Below are 27,311 nucleotides of genomic sequence, written 5' to 3' on the forward strand. Positions count from 1 at the left end.
GTGAAGTAGTCCCATTTTTAAGTGAATAAAATGAATATGGTGCAAAAATAATGCATTTTATTAGGCATAGATCTTCTAATAAGGACATTTCAAAGATTTTAGGCCACATTTGCAAAAACAGTGGAGGATTCCTTTAAGAGCAAAGCAGGCCTGTGGGGTGCAATTCTTCTTGAATTTCCCTTAAACAAGCATCTAAGATTTGCTGTGCAAATATATCAGATAAACAAAACCTTAGTTTGAGACAGAGAGATATACAAATATATAGCTACTGTATTCATCTCCAAGAGAATTTGCCATTTGATTGCAGGTCTTTAAAAATACAATGAGATCTTTAGTGGAAGTCACGCATCAACAGTTTACGTGGGCCGACACTTTTTAGTGAAGGGATCCAAATGCAGTAGCTGAATCTTATACTTCTGCTCTAGTCTCTAGGTCTGAATACTGTGATAAAGTAATGTGAATACCTTATTAGCAGTTTCCATGACAACCTCAATGTTGAGGTTTTGTGCAGCCATGGCGAGCAGGTCGTCGTCATCATCCCCGACATCCCAGGCGTCGCTCGTGATGCTTTCAAACTCTTGAAAGGTGGTGGCCTTCTTTGGTTTCCCCGGGGTGGCCGGAGGGGGTTTATTACCTGCTTTAATTAGACTAACAAAGAAAAACGAGAGCGAGAGAGAGACTGGTTTAATAAGCAGATTGAAATTCAGAAGAATAAAAAGTACTGGTATATCCTACTCAAGTAGAAGTACTGTTGCTTGATTGAAATTGTACCTAAGTACAAGTACGTCATACATAAAATACTGAAGTACAAGTAATATTGAGCTCAATTAAATAGAACTCAAAGTAAAAGTTACTAGTTACTTTCACCCCCGTGATAAATCTTGCCATGTTCCCTTGCCTACAGTAAACATCTCATGTATGAACTGAAAAAAGAAGAGACCAAATCTTGCACAATTGGAACTTAATAAATTTTCCACAAAGATATCTGTGTAAAATAAAAGGTTTGTCAAAATGTACAATTCCTTTATATATAAGTAACGCCATTGAATTCAATAAAAAAAAGGTTAAGGCTCTAAGTGTAGCTACATTTATGAACTCTAAAACTGAGTAAATAACCGGCATTTAATACCGTTTTGGCCCGATGCATTACGTTTAATCTGATTAAATCTAGTGGCTATGATGTGATGCATTTGATTGTTGTCTGGTCATTTCATTTTTTGTAGTTTTACAATGTTTGTTGATCATTTTAAAACAAAATATACTCAAAAAAAGTACAAATAACCATAAAACCAACTCAATTACAGTAAGGTGAGTCCTTGTAATCCCCTACTTTCACCTGTGTGGAAATCAAACAAAGGGGTTCAGCTACGGATGTGAACAGTGTGACATGCATTATCTTCCCAAACCATGAACACATAAGGACTATGATTTTCCTTTTCAAAATATCCAAAAATCATTTTCACAGTTTAAGCTTTTCAGCATGAAGTAACACCTTTGTTTCCTTTTCATCGTCTTTCCCTATTTAAATAACTTTACTGCCTATTAGTCATCCCGAAATGGTAGAAAACATGCTAAACAAGGTTAATAGAGTCAACGACTTATCAATTTTATATTTATATGCTTCAGATAATTTACAGAAGCCGGGAGGATTACGCTGAAACCCCTCGAGAAATACCATTATGGGATAATAACCATAGAAATACGTGATATGGTCTCAAACCATGTAAATGAGGGTTTGGTTCATGTCATATAACAATTTCCATTTCATTTACAGCAAAACTTTATCTCGCAAGAATTCATATTTGGTGATTTTTTTAAGTCTGTTCATAAGTAGTGGCAATGCACCAAAATGCTGAAAGCCAACCACTGGTAAACAAGAAAATGACGTATGTTATGTTCCCATTGAATGAGATTATGAGTGAAATTTTTTAACACTTGCTAGACATTCAGTGAGTCACCCGTTTTCTTGGGAAAAACAACATGTAAATGTGTGATATTGTCCAAAAACATGCACGCTTGGTATCTCTGTGGAATACTGGTGCTTGACTTTAAAAGAGGGGGGAAAAAATTCTGCATTTCTGGTCTGTTTTCTGCCATTACAAAAGATAACCCACATAAACCCAGAATGCTCTCAGGATTAGGTGGATTGCAGATAAACTAGAGCACTCGGAGAGCGCAGACCTCCACCAAGTAGCTCATTCCCACCCATGTTGCGATTTAAAGAGTACAACACGCAAATCCCTACCACTACTACATAACCGTGCATTACCCATAAGCCACCACACTTAAAGAAGCAGGCACATCCACCCATAATGTGATTTTCATGAGTGGTATTTTCAAATTTTTGGTAATCCAGAACATCACCAAAATTTAATAACCTGTTCACCTTGTCATTCAAATCTGTTCATAACTTTTAAAGTTATCTTGCTGACAAACAGACAAACGCAGGGTAAACATAACCTTCCCCTCTGCGCTCGCGCATAGCAGAGGTAATTACACAAACAGTGTGTGTAATGTAACTGTATGTGACTAATGAAGTTATTTTATTTACCAACAGATTTAGTCTGTGGCTACATTTTAAGTAACTTCTGAAAACATACCTTTTACATATGACATAATACTACTATTTTTTAAACTTGGTCTTTCAGACACTTACCAGATATTAGAGAACTTTGATTAGATTAGAACTGTCATTAGAATGAATTGAGGAGTGTGCTGTTACACTGCGGGCTTGTCCCTCCTACAGCCCAACAACTAGACTTTCCTGTTGCGTCACTTCCACAGCAGAAAGAAGAAGGGCCACACAAATAATTATAGGATATAAAAATACACTGCCTTGTTATAAAATGAGTGAAAGATCACACAATGTGTCACGTTTTTCATGAGCACAGCAATTACAGCCATAACTCAGACTCTGATGTCACTGGGTTATTGTTGTTGCTTTGTTGCTTTTTTATGGCGAGGGTGGTCCTACATGTCTGAGGGGCTGTGACAACGTTCTTATGTTTGCATTTCATTCCAGGGAAAAGAAATCTGAAAAATGTTGAACCAGTGTGTCATTAGAGAATAGCTGGTGAATGCGTGGGAATGAATTGAGAGTTAAGAGTTTCTGATAATGAAATAATCCCTAACAATGCTACATTTTTACATATCCATTATATGTACCATATATACATATACAGTGCATTGTTTTCATTACCTCTAAGTTATACATGTGTATAGAACCTTTCACTGAATACCATCAGTTATAATCGTTTAGTTTAAATAACTTGTCTGTTGTCTTGTTTTATTCAGTTTTAATAGTTATCGTAGTTCTGCCAGTTTTGCGTCACAGCTCCAATAATGCTGAGATCACCATAATTACTGTGCACAAGCACAGTGCACACTGCAGCTTTCCAACATGATGCAATAGGATCTCGGTCAGGACAGGGTGTCAAACTCACTCTGGATCAGTGGCCAAACTCAGGCCAACTGCCAAAATTCAACTACTTTGTTAATTTTTTTTATCAATATTGTATCCACCGAATCTACAAACGCCTTAATCAGAAATGTATGAAGGAGCATCCAATTTCATTTTTTTTTTTTTTTTCTAATAGCAAAATCATACCAACACAGCCAAATAAAATGCTATGAATGGGAGGTTTTTGGCTTGCAGGCCTTGATTTTGACACCTAATCCAGGTATTAATGAGGAAAAAAAGGACTTGAAACACTGACATAATTCAAAAACCCGTCAGAATCTGGTGATAGAACGATAGAGTTGAGCAGTGAGCTAAATTTAAAAATGCAACAGCCCACCTGTAGGATTGGATGTATTTATAATCTGACTGAACTCTGGGCTAAGGGGACAGGAGGGTTTCTTAGAGCTACACATTGCTCAAAGACATATGAAAGTCAAGGAACTCCTTTCTTTTAATACTTTTTTAACTGGAAACCACAAACTTTTTCCAAGTAGAACAATTTAAATAAAAGAACCAAAATACCATACCAACTCTTTTAAAAGAGTAATTTGAGAAAAAAAATTTTTTAAAAAAAGGTTATTTTCTTCAAATAAAACTAACGTGTTGTCACCCAAAGTCTAGATCTGAATATACCCTAACATTTAGGCTGACCTGAAAAGATTTCAGTAAGCATTTGATTTTGTGATTCAGTGTTTATCCTTTTCCGTTTCATCACCCCATTTTTATGACTTTACTCGCTAATAAACTTCCATAAATCATCCCAAACATGCTAGATGGGGTTAATAGAGTCAACTACTGTCATAATGCTTCAGATGTGCTTTCGGAGTCTGGGAGCGTTATGCTGAAATCACTTGAGATTACGCTGCGAGAGTTTTACAATGTCAGTTAACAACACTTTTGACCCTCAGCCACGTAACAATACTATGGAAATGTGTGATATAATCCTAAGCAAATACTTGTGAAACCTTTAATTAACGCGAAATCACTCGTTTGCACAAAATCCCACGAAGTCATGTGATTTAATGCTTCTTCCGTGATGTGTCACCACGAAAAAAGACTTGTCACAAATACTGTAGACCAACAGCTAAACCCGTCTTTTCAGAATGGAATATAGTCATTAATCGGAACCTTTTCTTCACATTACACACACAAAAAACACACTTTGAAGCTCTGCAGTAATTTTCAATGACAGAAAAATATGACAAACTGAGATTTCAAAAGGCATTATGGGGAGAATAGGAAACATTTGTCAGTTTTTCACACTTTTAAGACATTCAGTCCCCCATTTTCCAGTGTAAAATAGGGTGTAAATGTGTGATATTGACCTAAAACATGCATGCAAAGCATTTTTGTGTCACATTGGGGCTTGTTTTAATAAAGAGAGAGGAAAAATAAAACATAAAAAAACTGGCAAGTTTGCTTTTTCCATGCCAATTCAATTTTTCAGTTCATAACGTGAATTTAAAAAAAAAATATGTCTGTTTCCTGCAATCACAGATAATCAGAGGCCCTAGTAAAGAAGATAAAGCCCTTCACGAGGGAATGTATCTGAATGATGCATAAAAACAGCCATCTAAATGTGTTGATGTTTATATAACTGGTTTGTTGTTAGCATTTATATAATAAAACCTGGAATAATTGACCTAATCTTCTTTTAATGCCCAAAGCTAAGATTTTAACTGAGGTGCGTCAATGGCCAGTCATTTTAACATTTACGACTACGAGCTATACTGGATATCTGCAATTCAATTTTACCTGTAGCCAAAATGAACATTGCAACATATAAAACATTTCACAGGACACTTCAAATGATATTTTGCATATATAAGATAGCTACACAATGTTGAAAAGTAAGTATGCAGTCTTTTTATCCACTAGGGGAGATTTGAGGAAGAAAACAACAGGAAAAGGATGTCCGACCAGATTCCAAAGCAATCAGTCAGGACTATCGACTTACTTAGCGTGGAGGAGTGGGTCGAAGGGTGGGTGTTGTGCTCCGTACACATGCTGGATGCTAGGAAAGTGAGAGGCACAGAGAGGAAGAAATAAATGAATTAACTAATCCATAACTTCATTACAACAATAGTTGCAAGTTTTCCCACTTGTTCTACAGACAGAGGATTGGTAAATTCGTGTTACAGTGCTGGTAAAGTACAATAAATGGTGATTGAATAAGCGGAGTGTGGCATTAGTCTGTGTAATTTGTGAGGAAGTAGGTTTATTAGTGAGCTGTTGATAGCCACAGTTAGCAGTGGAGCTAGCAATCCGCTAGCATCGGAGTGCTATAGCTGTATCTGTTAAAGTGAGAAGTTACAGGTGCAGGTATATTACGAGAATCATGCGTCTCTAACTGGGTGCACTCTGACAGCTCCGTTAGTGGGACATATAGTCCACTTTAAGGCAGAATACAGCAGCGTCAGCTGAGTGAAGCTAGCCAGGCTAAGCTAACCATCAGGAGGGGGAACACGTCACTTACCTGCCAGGAACCTTTGCTGCGTTTCGTTTCCAGAACTGCTTCTTATTCCCGTCACTTGACATTTTGCCGTCACGGTCCAAACAGCTGTGAAGTCAAACAGCAGAACACTGTCGCTGTCTCCAAACTGATAAATATGTGTTTATTTACACCAGCTATCCTCCTCCAAAACTCAGAAAGCTGCCATGTTGATACTGCCTCGTCGGCGAGTAACACGCGCTGTGATTGGCTGGAGGTGAACTTCCTCATCTGCAGCCAATCACAAGTGAGATCTGCTGCTACGGCTGTGTGAGATAACAGTGACGTCATGAGATGTGGTCTTTTTGCTGTTAATAATAATAAAAAAAACTTTAAAAACGAGCTGTCCCGACAGGATTTTCACTCTAAATTTCCTAGATTTTGTGACCAACTTCTATTTAATTAAGGGAAATAATATCTAATAATTTGAGGAAATTTTAAGGATTTTGTAACAATTTTGAGTTTTTTTTTCAAGTGTTTAACATTTAAAATAACTGCCATCATGCAATATAATCACCAGGAAACCTGTGATCCCCTGCAATTATTGTTTAGGCTCATTTACACAATGTTTCATGTTTTCTCTGTCATTTTTACTTTCTCCTGGGGGCCAAATTGGGTGCTCCCAAGGTCTGGATTTGGCCCCCGGGCCATGAGCTTGACACATGTGCTTTATACATTTGATGATACAGTTATTTAAAATTACTTAGTCTTTATTTATTGTCATTCAAACCTAAACTTTTCAGTACAGATAAGAATAAAATGTCGTGCATTTGGCTTGTATAGCAGGATAAAAACAGGATAAACAGCAGCGAGTACTTACATAATTACAGTATTACAGAGAGAGAGAGCGTTATGGTGCAGATATAAATAGATGTTAAGAGGAAAAGCTATGTGTAAGATTCCTATACAGATATATTACACTTTTTTTGATACATGTTATATTGCCTATTTTTCCAGTCATGTGTAAGATTCCTCTACATATAGGTAACCAGTTATCAGTAAAACAGGATAAAAAACAGCAGCAAGTATTCACATAAGGTAAGTAGTATTTTAGAAAAGAGATAAGTTGCAGATATAAATCAAAAGGAAAAGCTATGTGTAAGGTTCCTATGCAGATAAGTATATTGCACGTTTTTGTATTTGTTTTGTTTTTTTAATGCATGTTTTATTGTCTATTTTTTGAGTCATGTGTAAGATTCCTGTACAGATAGTATATTGCAGGGTTTTTATTATTAATATTTTAATGCATGTTTTATTGTCTATTTTTTTGAGTCATGTGTAAGGTTCCTGTACAGATAGTATATTGCAGGGTTTTTATTATTAATATTTTAATGCATGTTATATTGTCTATTTTTTCAGTCATGTGTAAAATTCTTATACAGATAGTATATTGCATGTTCTATTTTTCCAGTTCAGTGAGGTAATCCGGTTGTAGGGGTTTGAAAGGGAATAAAGGGATTATATTATTTTTTGTTTAAAAGTCTTAAGGCCTGAGAGAAGAAGCTGTTACAGAACATAGAGGTTCTGCTTCGCAGGCTACAGAATCTCTTTCCACAGTCCAGCAGTGAGAACAGTCCACAATTTGATGTTAATTCCAAGAAATATTCCCCATGAAAAGATTATTTTTGAATATTTCTAAAATTCCCAAGCTCAAATTACCGTGGAAATGTCTAACTTTGTTGCCAACTTCCTGGTCTGGGACTGGGAGGACGCTGTCATGTGTGAGAGACTCATCTTGTCTGTAGACGATCTTTGTCCCTGTCCTTCACGGACTCAGTGCACGCGCTGTGAGCGTCTGTCTGTCACAGTGTCAGTGTCGGTGTCGGTGGGCCAGGACCAGGTAGGGTAGCGATGATCGGGTCTGATGTTAGAATGGAGAACTACAGGGTGCTGCTGGCTGACAGAATGTCTCTGAGGATCAGACCCGCGGACGTGGTTCTGACCCGGAATGCGATCATGTGGATGGAGGTAGAGAAGAGCTGGAAACCCAGTGCTGGAGTCTCTGGGACAGGTGAGGCTCACTCTACCTACTCACAGTCCTCTGGACATGGTTCACCAGTGGGAAATTATTCTTCCTATGTTTGGTAAACTATTCCAAGGAGAACTTTCTGAGGTCAAAACATGGAAACTGTGTAGTTGTTTTGATCTGATCATCATCATCATCAGCCTTCTGCTATACACACTATTCATGTGTTTACCAACAGGTCTGTGTGTTGACTTCATGCCTCAGGAAAGTGTACAACAGTGTTCATTTGGTCAACTTAAACCTTTTTACTCCTTACTTTTTTAAACAAATATATGTACTTTCTACTCCTTACATTTAAAAAAAAAAAAAGGCTGTAGCTATTGATACGGAAACCTATCAATAGTCGTGCTGTCTATTCATACGCAGCGCCCCTCATTGGCCAGTTTAGGTGACGTGATAGGTGCACCACGTGACTTAAAACTTAAGTTTTTATTTTTAGCTACCCTGCTAGCCTTAACCCAGGAAATACCCTAAAATGTTTGTTTTTTTTCTTCATAAATGTATTTTTAAAGGTGGAATTTGCCATGTTAAATATTTTAAAATGAAAAAAAAAAATAATATATATATATATTTATATATATATATATATATGACAAAAGTGGAATTCAAACCCACGGCAGCAGAAGGAAGAATTCAGGCACCTTAGACCACTCAGCCATCGTGACACAGTGAAAACACTCAGTATCACTTGACATTTTGTTTTAAAAATGAGCTTGTTACTTTTAAGACCTTCAGAGATGACGTCACAATGCACAAAGATGCAAACATTTTCAAGCTTTTGAAAATGTTAAACTCATAGATGCTCTGGGTTTAATTGAGTATTTGCATTTTTTTTTCTTGCCACATTTTATTTACAAATTGTATATCAAATGAGTGCTAAATTCTCCAGATGTTCTAAATGTAATAGATTTAATTTACTTCCATGTACCAGTTATATACAAGTTCTTGAAAAAAAAAAAAGATATGGAATTTGCTGGTTTAAAAACCCTGTCTTATTATTGTAGGGATATTTATTTTACTATTTACTTTTTTACTTAAGTACATTTAGTAGTTTGCAATGTACTTTTTATTCTTACTCAAGTAAGAGAGAAACATCAATACTTTAACCTTTACTAGAGTCATTTTTATTCAACTATCTATACTTTTACTTTAGGACTGAAGACTAGTAGTTTTGCCTCCTGAGAAGCAGTACCGACATCAAAACATTAAAACAAAATCTCTGTTTATGATGAGTAAAAACGTTGCAACTGGATTCCAACCATCCTCAATGTCTTCCTTTTAAACTTATTCATTATCAACATTTAAATTTAAACTCTCAGGATTGGAACTTTATTCAAGTCATTTGTTCAAATAGACAGAAAATAAAAAACAACTTGTGAAGAACATGATTATATATTGAACTTGTTCACATTTGTTATTATGCAAGACAAATATGGTACATTCTTGGTTTAAATGACTGAACACGTTTGCTTACAACAATACAGTTTTACGACCATGACAAACATCGATTTGTTAAGTCGACTACGAGACTAAAGCTAATTCCACAGACAAAATTTAAACAAAAACTGAACTAAAAGTTTAAAATGTGGCAGTCTTGAGATGGCTAAAATTGAATAAAAAATTATTTGATGGACTTTATTAAGTTCAGGTGTGCTTAGGTGACTGAACAACATGTAAGTTTCTCATCTGATCTGATGTGGCTGCTACTTTAGATAAGATTATAAGCACAACTTTCTGTGTAAGAGAACAGGCACGGGTTAATCATTAATGATCACAGCTTTTTTTTGTCTAATAACATGATGTTAATGTGTGTTTTTCTTGTGTTTGTGTGATTCATTTGAGTGCTTTGGCTTACTGACTATTGAAACAGGTTTGGTCATGGTTGGCCAACTTCAGCGTCTTACTCAGAAGCAGCAGCTTGAGTAAAATAAAGAAAGTTTCTATTTGTACGGACAACCCCCGGTGCTATTGGTACGGTTACCAAAGTACAAGTACGTAGTGTCTTAAGGTTAGGGCTAGGGTTAGGGTTAGAGTTTAGGTTATAGCCCAATATCAGAAACATTTTTAGGGTTAGGTTTAGGGTAAGGTTTAGTCTTAGTCACGTAACCTAAACTGGCCAATGACTGACCTATCACGTGACTAAACTGGCCAATGACTGACCTATCACGTGACTAAACTGGCCAATGAGGAGCGCTGCGTACGGATAAAATGTCGGTATATTGATACGGCAACCGTACGGGTAGCCACTGTCTAAAATAAATGAGACTTAAGTGCCTTTATTAAGAGTATTTTTACAAAAACGGATCATTTTTAGGGCTGAAAAAAGTGAATCCCGTAGAAGAATGAAATGATGGCGCTGAAGCAGGAAAGTTTATTTCAGGAATGTTTTTACTTCATTCTTACTAAGATTTCTTGTGGGTCTTTTTGCCAGACAAGCATAAGAGTAAATCGATTGATGCCATTTTTGTTGAACTCTTTTATACGGTATTCTCCGTAATGTGACGTCACTCCGCATTCGGCCATTTTTGGTGGTTTCCGTTTGTCAACAAATGCATCGTTTATGGTTTCGAGTGGCAATTTGAACCTTCTACATTTGTTACCTCTGCCAAGGAGGTTGTATTTGAATTTGATATTTTAGCAGGATTACGTCAAAAGTCCTTAACGGTTGGAAAAATAAAAAAATCCTTATCCCTCATCATTGGAGAAATTTCCAAAATACATATCTTGGTTCAGAATTTATCAACCTTCATGAAATTAGACTCAGTTATATCGTGTTGGTTCTTCAATTACCACACTGAGTTTTATCCAGATTGCATATTTCAACAATTTTTTTTATTTAAATGGGGGTGCCTATACATTTGGGCCCACTCTATCGTTATTAATGGGGATAGACATTTTTGACAAGCCTTTGAAGTTGGAATGATCATAGTACCATGATCAGTCACTTTTAATATTTCACTTAATTTGACCCTTACACATCAACCTTGAGGACAGATTGTTCAAATTGATCCCATTCACTAAAAAGTGTAGTAAAGTACCGCCCTGAATCCTATTTCACACACTTTACCGCACTCGCACTAATGAGAAACTATTAAAGTGAAATATATCATGAAACCAAAATGTTTCCCATCTGATGATCCTTAGTATTTGACCACTTGTAATTGGTTTGCTGTGCAGATGTTCCCCTCTGTTGCCAGTTGGAAAAAGTTAACTTTTTTTAAAGCACAAACTATAGGTCTGAAACTGGCCGAACAGGTGGTGCATCTCAATCTACCATCAGAGTTGGTTAATTTCCCAGCATGCACTGGATTAACCGCCACTTTTATGGCAACTGTGGCAGTGTGACGCTTTTGTCCCTAACAACTTACTTAATGCAGACGCTCAGCTAACCTCCTGGGGCTAATGTTTGTTCATCTAGATAAGTTCCCTGCTCTGCAATTACTGTAACACATGGAGAGGAGTGATTACGGAGGGCAGGCTACGCTCTGGTTTCAACCTGCCCATTGACCTTCCTCAAAGTGGAATAAAGAGCCCATAATGACCTGCCATAAAGGCTTCCACTTACTGAGCCAGTGCTCAGTGCAGCAACAATCGAACCCCCTCCTGCTCCACCCCGTGATAAGAGGGCGTCGCTTTGTCCTCCATGAACAAATCAACTAAAGAAACTATTAGTGATAAATATCCAGAAAGAAGGGTCAGAAGAACGTTAGGATCTATCAAAAAAAGATGACAGAAATTCCAAGAAATCTCAAACACAACACTCTCATGTAGATAGAAGAGCAAAAGCATCTTTATTTTTTATTTTTTTTTTTTATCTCTGAAACATTGAATGTACAATAATCAGTTTAATGTGAATAATGTTTATTTGCTCGTTTTAATCAATTTATTGCTTCCTTGTTTTTTTCTTGAAACGATACACACTAATGTCAGGCAGAGAAATTTTGCATTACTCATAAACTTTTCCGAAGGCTTTAAAGCAGGCGGCGGTCCGGGAGCCACATGTGGCTCTCGGTCTAATTTTGTACTGCACCCTCAAAAAATCCCTAAAAATTGTATTTCAAGAAGTTGGAAGGAATATAAAGCCCAACGTAAAACACAAAATAACTCTCAAAACACACAAATCAACAGCAAAATGCACAAAGTACACAAAAACTCATGAAAAAATGAATAAAAAATGCACAAAATGACTCATAAAACACAAAATGACAACAAAAACAGTCACAACAACCACTTGAACAAACAGAACGACTACAAAAACACTAAAAGCAACAACACAAATACAGAAGGTGACCCCAAAAATGCACAAATCGACAACATAAATACACAATACACAAGAAAACAAGTACACAAAAAACCCAAAAACATACACAATGACTCTAAAAACACACAAAATGACTAAAAACTGACAAAACAACAAAAACAAAGACAAAAAAGACATTGTTATTGCTCTGATTGGTCATTATTCTAAATACTGTCATAAATGTTGATGATGTGGCCCTCGGATCAGAAACAATCACATTTTTGTGATGTAAAGCCTTTTTAATGTAACAAGAGTATTGACATTCCAGAATGTTGTGGCGGTTTGGATGAATGAGATGGAGTCAAACTTTAGGGTTGCTGGTCAGATGCGGATGTAAGGTTTTTGTTTAATTTTTACCTTCCCAGTTCTTTGATGATCAGCTTCAAGGAAAGATGACGAGGGTATTTCTAATTATCTTTTATTCTAAGTTGGTCAAAAGTAAAATCTTACAACCAACCAGCCCCTACACACACTGAGGCAGTAGGAAGCTGGGAGCATTCTGTGCTGAGGAAAGCATGCTGCTCTCCATGCTGCAAGTTTGCATGCTCTAGGAAGACTCCATCACTTCAAGCAGTACAGATAACTTCTTGGTTTTTTCACCCCTGAACCCCAGCATGTTGCTGGGGATTGGCTGGCTGATGTTCACACTTACCTTTTGGTAAAAAAATCAGGGTGTCGATACAGTATCTCCCAAATCAACACAAAGGAACAATGGAATTTTACATTACTCGTGGTACAGTCAAGTCTCAGAACTGGGAACTAATATCCTTCACAGACACAGGGTTTATTTGGTCAAAGGGTTTTGGGGAACAGACCGGTCTGGGATTCAGAGGTAAACAAGCTTTCAGCATATGTGTGCCTCAGTGAATCTGCCGTTGTTCAGTGCTCTCAGGGTTATGTATGTATGTTGCTGATAGCGGTAGTCATAACACAGACCTTAGTGAATGTTATCACCGAACAATGGTGTCTGGCCTGCTTAGGACAGTCTGACCACAACTGACCAGGAGAGATTTCTGTAATTACATATCGTAGAAGAAATAACTTGTTATGCTTCTGACTTGCATTTTTTATTGCATTTTGAGATCTTTGACAATTATATATAAAGTATTATTTTAAAAAATGACAAAAGTTTTTCCTCTATTAATGCTTTTTATGTGTTAAATATGTGTAATTGCGTGTTATTACAATATATACATGTGCACTTGGAATTTTGGAAACTGTATAGTGTTTTTTTTTTTTTTATTTAATTCAAAGGATCAACATTGGAGACACAACTTTATTAAAGTACTGAGCTTTTATAGCTGTTCTTAGGTTCTGGGCGGTATATGTTTTGCCCATGTTGGTAATCCAAGTGAAAGAAGAAATCATTGTTATGTTACTCACAATGCAACTTGACGGCGCTCACACAGGAGGGCACAAACACAGACGGGAACTGTTGTGAGGGCTATGCCTCTGCATTGCACTCGTGCTTTGATTCAGACAGCTTGGTTCCTTGAGATAGATTTGGTTGAAATGGTTGAAACACACAGTGGCACAGAGGGTAGTGACCTTGCCTTTTAGCTAGGAGGCTAAGTGGACTTACATATTCTCCCTGAGCACAAAAAATCCTTTCCTGGTGCTGCAGCTTCATCCATCTGTCCTGTTTCATTGAGGTCCATTGAATGAATGGTTCCCATTCCACTTTGTTGTTATGATCCTGACACAAGCAGACAGTCAAACATGACCTTTTAACTCGGAATAAACCCTGCATCTTTACAGTGCTGGGCTCCCTTGCACGCTGCAAAAAAGCTTTAGAGCGCATCTCTGATGTCTTGTTTGTACTCTCTGAAGCTCCTGAAGCCTGCATATCCCCTGTCAGAATGTAGAAATAATGACATTTCTATGGTTTCACAATTTACCATTATGACTGTGTTTACTCCCTAGGTTTGTAGAAAGATATTAAAACAGCATCAAGTTAATATTTGAACTTTTAACAGCTTAAGGCTTTCTACAACAACAACAACAACAATGTCAACCAATCCAGAGGCATACCAACCCTCTGCAAAGCCAAGAGATAAAAACCTTAAGTGCACTTTCTCCCATACGAGAAGTATTTCTAAGACTGCATTGTGCCAAGTGTAAAAGTGGTAAACAAGGTTATGAAATACTGATTTTCACTCCATTTCAGTGAAAGGAGCTGGTAATGCTTCAAAGACATGTGAGACATTTTGGACGATATGATGCTCCCAACTTTGTGGAAGCTACTTATAGAAAACCCTTTACTGTTCCAAGGCTTGGATTTCCCTACCGGGAGTCCAGTAATCAACCTATGAGGTCGCTTTTGGGATTTGGACTAAACACTATAAGTAAGGCCTTTTTGTTCAATAATTCTGCAAAGATTAGAATAGTAAGAACAAGAGCAAACCAAATCTCCTCTTTGCCAGATATTGGCTGTTATCTGGATCAGTGATTCTGATAATGGGATCCTTATCAATCACACCCTAAAGGCTAGCCTATTCCCATTAATGACAATACAGAATAGGTCCAAATGTATAAGCAGCACCTTTTTTTAAAAAAAAAATTGCAATGAAATGCGCAATCTGGATCTGTTCCGGATGGAATTTGGTGGGATATTTTAGGAACCAACCCACCATAACTGAGTCAATTTCCATAAATATTGGCCAATTAGGAACTAACATATGAATTTCTGAATTTTCACCAACGATGAGCGATAGGGATTTTTTGATTTTTCAAACTGATGCAGAATCAGTATATTGATCCAGATCTCCTCCAATATGTAATGGAATCTTCAACGACGTAAGATCTATCTTCGGTTAAAAATTTTGTCCATATCTGTTTGACTACATTTGACATAATCCTGCTAACAGAATAACAAACAAACAGGTGAAAATATGACTTCCTTGCCAAAGGTAATCATAAAACACACTTGACCATTTTGAAAGTCTTTCTAGATTATTTGAAAATATGGTAAATGTGTAACACTGTCACGAACTGCATAGCCATCCAAAACAACAATAACAATAACAACAACAACAACAACAACAACAACATGCATGGTTGGGTTGGTTTATCTGGCACAAAGAAGAACAAGTGTATTGGGTCCTATTGCTTCGAGTCGAGCTATAAAACCAACCCCACATGCAGATACAGATTAATTCAGCACCCTATCATCCCTTTCTTTCACCATAGTTGCTCTTTTTTTCTCCTTCTGTTTGCTTTGAGCTTTGGTTTAACAAATCCACTGTGCCTGGGAGGAATCTACGTCTTGTTTGACAGCTCACTGCCATTTGTACCCAGACAGATCTGTGCTTTGTAATCTAAAGCTATAGTGCTCAATTGCTCAATGCACAGGCTGCAGAGGTAGGGATAGTGGGAAACGAGAATAAACACAGCCAGGAAACCACAGGTAAAGACTGAGTAAACTGTGCAGGGTTTTTCTTTTTTTCTCTTTTTGCTGCATCACTGCAAGTCACATCGACTGTGTTTATTCACCTGAGGGGTCAGTGGATGTCACAAGTGAGGACTCTATACTCTGCTTAATGAAGATGGCCAAGCACTTTCTGCAGCTTGCATCCAGAATCCTTTTGATTTTGGCAACCTTTGTGATGGTGTCACTCCACAGTATAAACAGCTTCACCCTCAGTTAAATCTTATCGCGTCTTCTGCACCTGTGGTTCTCATCAGAAGGTGGGCAAAAGCGGAACGGTGGAGTGACATAAACGTCAACATAAACAGTCTCGAAACAGCCAAAAAGAATGAAGGCATTTTCTTGAGAATGCACCGGTGTGTCCTCAAACACGCCGTCAGAGCCAAACCTCAGCAACAATAATAGGATTATATTCTGATCCTCTGTGTTAAGGGAGGGGCGTGGAGAACAACTACAGAATATGAATACCATCACAGCCTGTTGTTGTCATAAGAGTGAAGCGCGGTGAGGCCCAGGGCCGGATTGTCAGAGATTCTGTGACCCAAAGAAAACACACAAAAACCTCCTGTGCAAATGAAGAAATGAACAAACTAAGATTAATTACTCCCCTGTCAGAGCGTTGGTTTTTCAAAAAACAAAAATACTTGGGTGTGACAAGGGATAAAGGCGTTGGATTGGAAACCAGTCCATTCAGTGGAATCCTGTCTGATGGCATGCCAGCCAGTTCTAAGGAGCAGGATGAGCTGGATCCTGAATCCAGCACTAGAACAAGACTTTCACACAGTTGAAGCTACAGTTGGCGCCTTGATCTGCTTTTACCAGTTTAACAGAAGCCAAAAGTGCTGGAGTAATTAAGAGTCATACAGGGGAGAGGCTTATCTTTCACTGCGGGGGATGAGATTAAAAGTGCCTTAGCATTCAAAACAGGGACACTTCGCAGTGGGTGGCGCTAAATTGAAGACTGGCAAACTCTGAAATGCAAATTTGTGTAATTTACTAACCAAAAGAAGTCTTTAAAGAGCTGATCTTTGAGAGGAGAGTGAGAGAGTAAAGTCCATCAAGTTTGAAACAATAGTTTTCACTATTGACTCTTGAATGATGATTATATACATATTTTACTAAATGTCCTTGAAATGAATAATACTCACTTTTTTTTTTTTTTGCCTAAGGGTAAACATGTGGTTTCCCAAACTGAGCAGAAGGCAAAACTAACAACAAGCAACAGAAGGTAAAAAGTGAGAAAATAAAGAGATGAAATTAATTTAGCTCGAGTTATTAAAAACAAAGACAAACCAACAAAACAGTTCTTTGCAAATTCTATGAACCAGTTCTGCAAACTTGTTCAGAGCCAGACAGAGCAACACACCAGTGTTTATGTTGACTGCAAATTTAGATTTTAGTTTTAGTCATAGTCTTTTAACTAAAATATAATGGAGTTTTAGTCCAAATTTAGTCACCAGAGGATTTTTTCAGTTCTAAACTAGTTTTAGTCAACTAAATTACATTAGGATTATAGTCTACTAAATCTGTTTTGGATATCGTCGACTTCAGTATAGAGGCTATACAGGATATAAAGGATGACATGAGGTCTGATTGGATTTTGTCCATGTGACAAAGTTATAGTTTTGTTTTTATTAATTGATGGAAAATATAACTATATTTTGAAATCGTTTTTGTTAACATTAGTTATGCACTGACAAATTCGCAACCAAAAATGGCCCAAAAGTGCATTTTTCGAGTTTCGGTCGGAACACTTTTCTCACCAAAACAACTCGACCGAAACCAGAAATTGCAAAAGCGCGAGTAAACACTGCGGTCAGCGCGTGTTTGTCTGGAAACGGACCAACACATTTATACCCATAATTGCAACGGTCCTAATAGTTTGCTTGAAAATATCTTTGTGTTTCGGTATTCAGCCTTGTTTTTCTCATTTTCGATTTTCCGTTTCGGTGCATCCATGGTGAACATGTTTTTTTTTTTGTTTTTTTTCGTTTAATTAGTCACTGTCTAGTTATTGTCACTTTAAAAAATGTAAGCTAGTCGACAAACTATGACGAAAATTTTTAATCAAAAAAATGAACTCCATACACGTCTCAACCAACACTACTCCATATATGTGAGTGGTTGGAGTCAATCTTGCACTTTTCCACTTTTACCTCATCAGGAAAGTCATTCGTTCCAAAAATCATGGGAAAGTGCCACAGAGTTCAAAGCACAGCAGTCTGATCCTTAAGAAATCCTCCAAATGGGTCCTGGCTTAGTGACAGTGTTGGCTTTGCATCACAGGTGTTAATCCATCTCATGTGGTTACAGTTTAAACCAGGGGTACCCTGGGCTTTAAACACAGGATGTTTCTGGCTCAGTAGAAAGAGGCACAAACGTTGCCAGAGCACAGGATTACATTCATACGGACGGTGAGTGTGGCTGCAGTTGGATTTTGAGGTCCATGGTAAAACATGATGAATCAGAATCCCACTCTGTTTCTCCTCTTCCTCATGGAACCTGATTAAGCCTTTGGTCTTGTCCTTAAAGCCTGAGCCAGCAGCAGCTCTGTGTGGTAGGAGTGTGACGATATCTCGATATATAGCACTGTTTTTCTGCACGATCGATTATCAATATGCTCGCGCTTAGTTTTTTTTATTAATTTTTTTTTTTTTTTTTTTTAAACCTTTTCTGCTTTTTCACTAAAATGTGCAGGTAGGTCTTCAGAAAAATTTTGTCACTGAACCAATATATTGTTTACTGAAATATTGCACTATAATGGTGTCAATGGTAAGAAAGTCCCTATTTTTTGTTTACTGAAAGCACTATTGGAGATAGTTATTTGTTTACATTGGTATGTTGACACTTATTTAGAGAAATGTTGCACTAAAATAGCGTCACTGTTCATAGGACACTTTTTTAGTTCATTGTCTTTCAGAGATAGAAAATAAAATTTGTATTTTTTCACTTCATCTTTTTTTTTTCTTATGTCATAGATTATCGTAGATTGATTTCTGACCAATATATCAATAATCACAGTATCGACATATCGTGAGCTTTGTATCGTGTATCGGATCGTATCGTACCGCGAGGTACCCAGAGGTTCCCATCCCTATTGTGTGGAATATTGCTTTGGATTTGATGCGTCAATGTTGTCATCTTTCTTTTCCCTGATAGAGAATAATTCCACTCTGGAATATGGACCCTACTTGATCTTTGAGGATGTACCAATTAAATAAACCTAAATATTACTGTATCATTATTTATTACTGCAACAAAAATAAATAAAGGATATTATCATTTATAACACACACACACGCACACACAATTGTGTTACACAAAATATATTTGCATGATCAACTATTTTGATAAAAGGATCACATACGATGATGTTACATTTAAAAAGTATTTTGAACAAAGCAAAAATTTGGACAAGGTTTATATATATATATGTACCTAAATGTTTTGAAGAAATAATTTATTTTTCTAATTAAGTGTTTAATGAATGCACTGATGGAGCTTGCAGGGTTCAGTTGCTCAAATAAGGTGAAGAACCACTGTACGTCAATCAAACAACGCAAAATTTCATCCACAATTAAAAAAATTACAACAAAAAACTCCAATTAGATTGAAAGAATTAAAAAACAAAAACAGAATGATTTCAACACACTAATTAACAACAACAAAAAAAGAAAAAAACAACTCCAAAGCACACAAACCAACAACTAAAATACAAATGATAACAATAATAACGTTGTTGTTTGTATTTGTTCATTTAATCTGACTCTGGGACATGCACAATAATTCCATTGTACCTGTTCTTTTTTTGGCATGTGCATATGGCAATAAACTTTATTCTATTCTATTCCTTTCTATTCTAATAAAAAAACAAACAAATATCTCTCATTATGCACAAAATTACAAAATACTCAAAAAGAGCACAATAATGTAAATCAAAAATAAAAATGGCATCATGGGAAAACACGGTAACAACGACACAAATTGTGCTCTCACCTTAATGATCTCATCAAAAGTTTTACAATAAAAAAAAAAAGTGCTTCAGAATAAATAAAAAAGCTCTTATTTTTAGGTGTACAAAATCAATACTTATTTTTATTTTTAGATTTTTTTGGGACCCACCCACATTTTGAGAACCTCAGCACTGAATGCTTTAATGAAGTAACATTAGTCAGTTCATGAATGTATATGGCTTTGATTTTATATACACAGTGCGTGATTTATCACACACACTTTGTGTAAGGGTTAATCATTATCACTATATTGTTCCAGCATGATCACCTTCATCAGATTACTATGCTTGGATGCTCAACGTGTGACCCTGAATGACTTCTTTCTTACCAGCATTTTGTGCAGGTGTACGACCAAATCAGCATCCAGGGAGCACAATGAGTCCCAGACATGAAAATTGACAGCTTTTCACCCCTTCCAGTTGGTAAATAGCAGACTTTTTGCAGATATTTAGTAGAGCTCTGTGGCTCTCTGTAACACTGAACCCTGTGATATGAGAAGGCAGCACACACACTGACTGTCTGCCAGTAAAACCAAGATTCTTTTCAAGCACAAAGAAAAGTATGTCACAGTGCAAAGCAGAGAGGATCTGCCTTGTATGGCCGAGGGCTTAGCATGTAGCTTAGGGACTGAACTCTGCTTAAAAGTAGAGAATTTGTGTGCTAGTTAGCGTTGTGTGTGCATGTGGCGGTAGGATTATTGTGTGCTTCTTTCTGTGTGTGTTTATGCCTCTGTGCGAGTGTGTGGTGGGGTTATTGGAGCAGTGTGGGAATGTGGGAATGTCAGCTTTGGTTTCACAACACTGTTCACTGGGATGTTGGATTTATGTTCCTTTCTGCTGGTAATTTGTGTGACTTGTCTGTGAAAACAGTCGGACAAGAAAAACCCAGTCTGACTCAATCATAAATACATAATGAATGGATATCCTGACCAGCCAAAAAGGCCTGCATACACTTTGAGCTTTCAGATAAGATCCCTTTGAGATTGAGGTACCACTTAATGTGCAAGATAAGATATGGTAAAATGCTCCGGCGCAGATTTTAGAAGGTGAAATTTAAACTTTTATGAGAAATTATTACATAAATGTATCACTTGATGGGAGCTCTGCTTCAGGTTACCACTAATAATGTGCTATATTTAACCAGAGATGAGATAATCAGTCGTTTCTTATCAGTTTCCACGTGCACAAAAATATCTGTGACATGTTCAAACCGGCGTGTCTGTGTTGTCAGCACATCTGAGCGATAAGCCGAGCTATCAGACGAGCTTGTAGCACAAGATAAATGACTGACGAAGTAGATTCAAGCCTGAGCTTTTCAGTGTTGGTGCGTACATCATGTGCTTAGATAAACAGCACCGAAGTCCAACTTGGTTCAATCTGTAAACGTACGTAAGGACTAATATTATACCCATACTAGTATCAGGAGGGGCCCCGATACGGCACTAAAAGGCTGTCAGCCATTTTCAGATTTTCTACCCCCCCCCCCCCCCCCAGTGCCAGCCGTTTTTGATCATTTTGCCTGATTTTTAAAGACCCATAGAATATTTTTTACTATGACTATCTGAAATATGATTCTGAAAGATTGAAGCCTCTACTTTGATCAAAAAAAAAGAATTTGTTTCTAGCTCATTTCGTTCTTTTGTAATCAGCTGTTGAATAGAGCATGTTTTACACAAATCTTCAGTTTCAGAGCAAAAAGCTAAGAAAACAGCCTTTTTGGAAAAAAAAACCCTGTCAGTGACTTTAAAGCTATTTTTTTGCTTTTTTTGCTAACATCTGAACATTGTTTCCTTATATAAAACAAAAAAAAAACACAGAGACCAGGCTTTTGATGGTAAAAATTATTAATTTTTATCTATCTGGGTCAGAGTTGAATAGATTTTTTACTGTATTTTGGCGTTCCCCGTTTTTTTAATGGTTTTATCTCACCATCACCACACTTCCCATGAGTTCCACACATGCTCTGGTTGAGTGTGCGCTGCTGGGAACGTCAACTCTCGTATGTAGTGCCATTTTCTGTCTCATAAACACCTTTCCTCTCTCCTTCTGAGCTCTGCTGAGCATGGATGATCTCTCATCCAAAGGTGCGCTGCTACCTCCTACGTGTCACCTATTATTTTGCTATCTGGCTCACAGGCTGGGGGTATTTTGTTTTGACGGTGCTCTACTAAAGCATGCTAAGCTAACCCACCGAACCATTGCATTAACGGAATAGACCAAGTAAAAACTACACATCTTACTGTCATTTAACCACAAAGAGCCACCAGTTTGTTTATGGTTAGATTTAACACTTTTATAGAAGGATAAAAGCTAAACATGTCACACGTCGTGTGAAATAAATGTTAGCATAAATACTAATGTCACTATTCATTTGTCCCAACTTGTGAAACGCAATATATTTAATTATATTTCACGTGTTCACAGACAAAGCTGATCCCATTAGACAGTAATGTAAATATTGTGATTATTACACCAAAATATCCTGAATGATTAAATTATCAGCTTGATCTGGTTTAATTATAGTAAATCAGAGAAATATTTATCAACCGTAACTTTATGTAATTCATTAGATATAAACTAAACTGGATTCAGCAGCTATGGTTTATATTAAACAGTAAAAACACTAATGTAGTTTAAATGTATAAATGCTATTACTGAAGCAGATTCTGGAGTTGATTTATTCAATTTATATTGTTTTACACTAAGTTGGGAATTGTTTTATTTATTTATTTGTTTATTGTTTTTATTTGTCGTAATTTTCCCCAAGCCAAATTTAAAAGATTCTAGCATCATAGAGCAAATAAATGTACGATTTGTCATCCGATTAGTCGACTAATCGTTTCAATAATCGATGACTAGTCAACTATTAAAATAGTCGTTAGTTGCAGCCCTAGCCTTGACTCCTGATCACAGAAACACGTATGTTTACATGATGGGGCAAGCTATTGCTATTGGCCTCTGAACCAATCACGGGGCTGCGTTTTCATGTTCCCGAAAAACAAACGAACGTCCCTACACATGAGAGAAAATGTTGGCGATTTCGAGGACCTGATTTTTGCCAAAAACAGGTCATATGTTTTTTTTTAAACACAGCAGTATCGATATGTATCGGTATCGGCCGATACTACGCAACTGGATATCGGTATTGGCATCGGGACAAAAAAATAAAGGGTATTGGAACAACACTAGTAAGCACATTCAGGTTGAATTTTTTCAATGTATAAAAAAAGATTAAAAAAATTTGAAAGACCAAAATCTTGAGCATAGAAGTTGCCTCATTTGTTGTTGTGTTTCACCCTTTGGTTACGGGCTGTTACTTCCTGATTGTGGGTGCAACTTCCTGAGTGTAGGATGGATGAAATACATGTAAGAAAATAGTGGTGAATTGAACAGAAAGCTTAACCAGTGTTGTGCCTAAACACATTCAGTGAACAATCGTTCATGAACTCGTTCATATTTTGGGAAAACGTGAACTGAACGCACTGTATTAGTGAACGTTAGTGTGCGCGAGTTCATTCTGGCGGTTATTATGTCATCTCAATGTCAACACTTATAATCATTTTTATGAAAAGGTCAGTGGTCATCCAGGTGGAAAAAATCTTACGTTTTGTGTCGACTTCCACTACTAGCCTTTCACAATAAGAGCTCCAGACTCAAGATTCATTTTGTCTTCTTTTTGATTAGTACACTGAACAAAAATATAAACGCACAAAGTAATGTTTTTTTTTTTTTTTTTTTTTTTTTAATCAACTGGGAAATATTTCAACAGAACAAGTATTATTTTATTCTTGCCTTATTATTTAAGCAACAAAATCAATTTACTGTGCACAATTCATGAGTTATCTCAGCCTAAACACACAAGGGGTCAATCGGCAGAGTTCACAGCACTCAGTAACGTTGGTATCACTTAAAGCGGTACATCTCTGGCACATAGAGTGACTCGGACCTGGCGCACATTTCCTGGAACCTTAACACATTGTCTGACTTGCTGATCCAGAGCATACCAAAGGTGTTCACGACTATTCAAAGTGCTGCCAGTCTCTTTGATGGTGAAATGATGTACATTCATGGTGGCCGTCACAGATATCCCAGCTTCCATCATACCAATAGGACCCTCCCTCATGACTTGTGACTAAAGTGCACGTTTCAGGGTGGCCTTTTATGAACCCAGCTCCAATAAGTGTCTGTGTATTGGCCATGCTGTTTAATCAACTCTGTGTTATGGTCTATGCAGCTCTGGGGTGTAATAACCAATGAGTGAGTAATCTCGCAGGGAGTGGTCAATTATGGTTTTGCTCAACATAACTGAGCAAAACCAATTATTCAGTACACCAATAAAACACTATTTGTGAGCATATGTCACAATAGAAATATGGCTGGTAGACAGGCAGTCACGTCAGGAGACCAAAGTGGATTTCCTTATTAACGGTTGTCTGAATAAATGAAACCTTAAGATATAGCTCCAGACTCATGTTTATAACTGAAATCAGCTGATTTCTTCAACTCTTGTTTACTCTTATGACATTATAAAATCTGCACTTATTTAGAAGACAAGTGCATATGCTAATTTAGTAGTAATACCTGCTCCCTCATCCCCTCATCCATCTCATGGGAAGTTCCCATAACTACTGTATTTATATATATATATATATATATATATATATATATATATATATATATATATATATATATATATATATATATATATAAAAATGCACCAGGATTTTTTTTCTCTTCCGGTGCTAAGGGGGAGCTTGAACGATAAATGGGGGGACAAAGAAAATAATTTGTTTTCATGACTTCCATTACTTTATAGGAAAGGTTCTCGTTTTTCCAATAAAAGCAGCTACATTACCAGTGTTGTGCAAGCTACTTAAACAATGTAATGAGCTAAGATACAAGCTATTCTACAAAAAATGAAGCTTCACTGCACTGAAACTACCCACCAGTGAAATGTAACAGGTTAAGCTACAATAAAATGAAAATACCAGTAAGTAGTTTAACTACATCAAAGCCATTTCTTTTTTATATATTCAGCAAACTTAATCTATTGATCAATGAAACTGTAACTTCCTTGTTTTGTGTCTAGATTATTGTTAGTGGCTCATGTACCCTGTTTTTGTCCTTTTGGGTTAATAAATGGATCTGTCCATCTGTGTTTAGTAATATATTTATTAGTCCAATTCTGTACCACTGCCAGCTACACAAATAACAAATGATTCTTTTAAATCCATCACGACAATTTTGTTTAGTAGAAAAACGTATGGAGTAACATAAACTAAAGTTGTACTTTTCGGACTGATATACTGATATATACTGATTGGCTGCTGCTAAGAAGCACCCTTTAGTACTAGTATTGTATTTACATTGAACAATTAATTTCAATCATTCAGTACAATTAATAATCCAATCCATTTTATTTATTGAGTACATTTAACCAACAAGAGTTAACCAAAGTGCTGCACATGAGTTGCAAACAACAATAAAATTATGAAATTAAAATAATCTAAACAGGGCGAAGACTAAAAAAGGCAAATTATTGAAATAAAATAACTCAAAGCCAAGGAATAAAATTGGATTTAAAGCAGGATTTGTAACTCTTCAGTATAGGGGCCTGTTAGACGTTGAATTGTAGTTTAATCTATAGCCTAGGTTCCCAAAGTGGGGTACGCAAAATGTCAATAGGGGTATGTGAAGAAGAATTAAACAACATTGGAAACTGGAATTAAAACAGAGCAGCAGTCAGGAGCCTCCATGCATTACCATAAATTACACATTGGCCTCTGTAAGACGACTGAAAATGGGACAAAGGAAGTTGCAAAATGACTAAAGAATATAGGTAAAAAGGGGTTAAAAAAGTGTCCCCTTTTAAGGTTTTCTGGGGGAATAATAATTAAAATTAAGACATGTTGAGCATCACACTTCCACGTGGTGTCCTCTGATAATGTAGTGGGCTGGTCTGGACAGAAAATGCCAGGGCTGAATTTTTTCCCAGTCCACCCCTGGTTACATTGCTTTGCACTAGCCAAACATCCTTGATGCCCTTTGCTGTGTGAAAGTGGATTTTAAGCTTTGGCAAACATGAAAACAAAATATAAAACAAGACTTTGCCTGGAGAACGATTAAAGACTCAAACTCTCTCAAATTCATCCAAACATTGCAGAATTCTGTGCCTCCTCTCAACCTCACTCTTCCTAATAAAGCTGTAGTGATTTGTATTTCACAGTTTCAGGGTGATGAATATGTTGTATTACTGCTATATGTTCAATCAGCAAATGTTTGCTAGATTTTTTTTTACAAAAAAAAGAGATTGTTTCTCAATGAAAATGCCAGTACTTGATTAATTACTTAATTATTATATATTATTCCTCAACAGGACAGTTGATAGTTATTCTGAGACAAATTTCACTGTAGGGCTACATTGTATATGACATTACATTATTGTGTTTTTTTGAGTGTGCAGGAGTAGTGGGTACATGTCTGAAGGGGTACGGGACTGTGAGAAGCTTGGGAACCACTGCTCTGTAATTTTGGACCTCCCTCTGAAAAGGCAATAGTGACCCCCTCATTTTTGAATAAAAACGATTATTCTTACTTTTATTTTGTTTAGCAGAGAAACATGTTAGGTTTTTTGTGATCATTTTTTATTTATTTTTTCCATAGTTTACCCAATAGGTACAGAAATAGTTAATAGTTCCTTACATACTGGTTAAAAGCATTGTTTTCATATCCATGTGGTCAATCGCATTATGTGGCCATTGTTCCTGTACATAGCATCCCATCCCTCCCTACACCCCCCTATACGTCCCAACAGAATGTGGCCATGGCTTAAAGAAGAAAGAGAGAACGTAAAAAAAAAATAAATACAAAAAAGAGAGGACGTTTTTCCCCAAAATTCTACACATATGTAGTTAACATTTATTAAAAATGTGTTTCATATTAAGCTTTCTCAAATTTTACCATTAAAATAAATAAATAAATAAACTGAAATCGAGGGATATACTGACAATAAATGCTCAGATGTCAATATTAAAACCTATATTTTTATTGATTAGAAAGCCTAACAAAGTAACCAATAGATAGGAAATAAATTAGATGATAGATATTTGTTTTTAGTGTTTTAGTTATTTTACAGCTGATTTATGACCCGTTAGCATAAGAGATGCTAACAGAAAGCTAACACAAGCTTTTATTAGGTTATTTATTTCAGGCTCAGTAATTGCGATTCATTGTATTTGAAATTTAGAAATTGAGAACGTAATTGTAATTGACTTTTTGAGGATAGAAAATAATTATCATTTAATTGTAATTGGAAAAAATACTGGTCACTGTAATCGTAATTTAATTGTAATTGAACATGGGGAATTGAAAATTTTAACTGAAAAATGTTAATTGACCCCAACTCTGGTACATGTACATATTCTTTGTATAATACATGGAAACCAATCGGGTATGGCTTTTAGTACGACTCTGAAGAGTTGTAAATACAGTAAACATACTGAGTAGAATTTAGTCATCCATTATATATTTAAATTTAGCGTTAAGCGTCAGTTTGTAATGACACTGCGCACCATTTTTCAAATACTTAGAATAAA

At 36.5% G+C, this 27,311-nt stretch overlaps 2 protein-coding genes across 4 annotated transcripts in view; one reads left to right on the forward strand and one right to left on the reverse strand.

The window, feature by feature from the left end:
- tbc1d22a (TBC1 domain family, member 22a) overlaps positions 1–6,142 on the reverse strand; it is a 182,166-nt gene extending 176,024 nt beyond the window's left edge. For all 3 annotated transcript variants that reach the window (XM_028449744.1, XM_028449742.1, XM_028449743.1), the window contains exons 1-3: positions 5,937–6,142; positions 5,418–5,474; positions 465–648 (exon numbers count right to left, since the gene is read on the reverse strand). In XM_028449744.1, the coding sequence (XP_028305545.1) occupies positions 465–648; positions 5,418–5,474; positions 5,937–5,998 (303 nt within the window). In that variant the 5' untranslated portion in view covers positions 5,999–6,142. The remainder of the gene's footprint in view (positions 1–464; positions 649–5,417; positions 5,475–5,936) is intronic.
- Positions 6,143–7,689: 1,547 nt separating this feature from the next.
- Positions 7,690–27,311, forward strand: part of cerk (ceramide kinase) — a 68,872-nt gene continuing 49,250 nt past the window's right edge. The window contains exon 1 of the mRNA XM_028449668.1: positions 7,690–7,962. Coding sequence (XP_028305469.1) covers positions 7,803–7,962 — 160 coding nt within the window. The 5' untranslated portion in view covers positions 7,690–7,802. The remainder of the gene's footprint in view (positions 7,963–27,311) is intronic.

Source organism: Gouania willdenowi, chromosome 6, assembly GCF_900634775.1.
Source record: "Gouania willdenowi chromosome 6, fGouWil2.1, whole genome shotgun sequence".
Lineage (NCBI taxonomy): Eukaryota > Metazoa > Chordata > Actinopteri > Blenniiformes > Gobiesocidae > Gouania > Gouania willdenowi.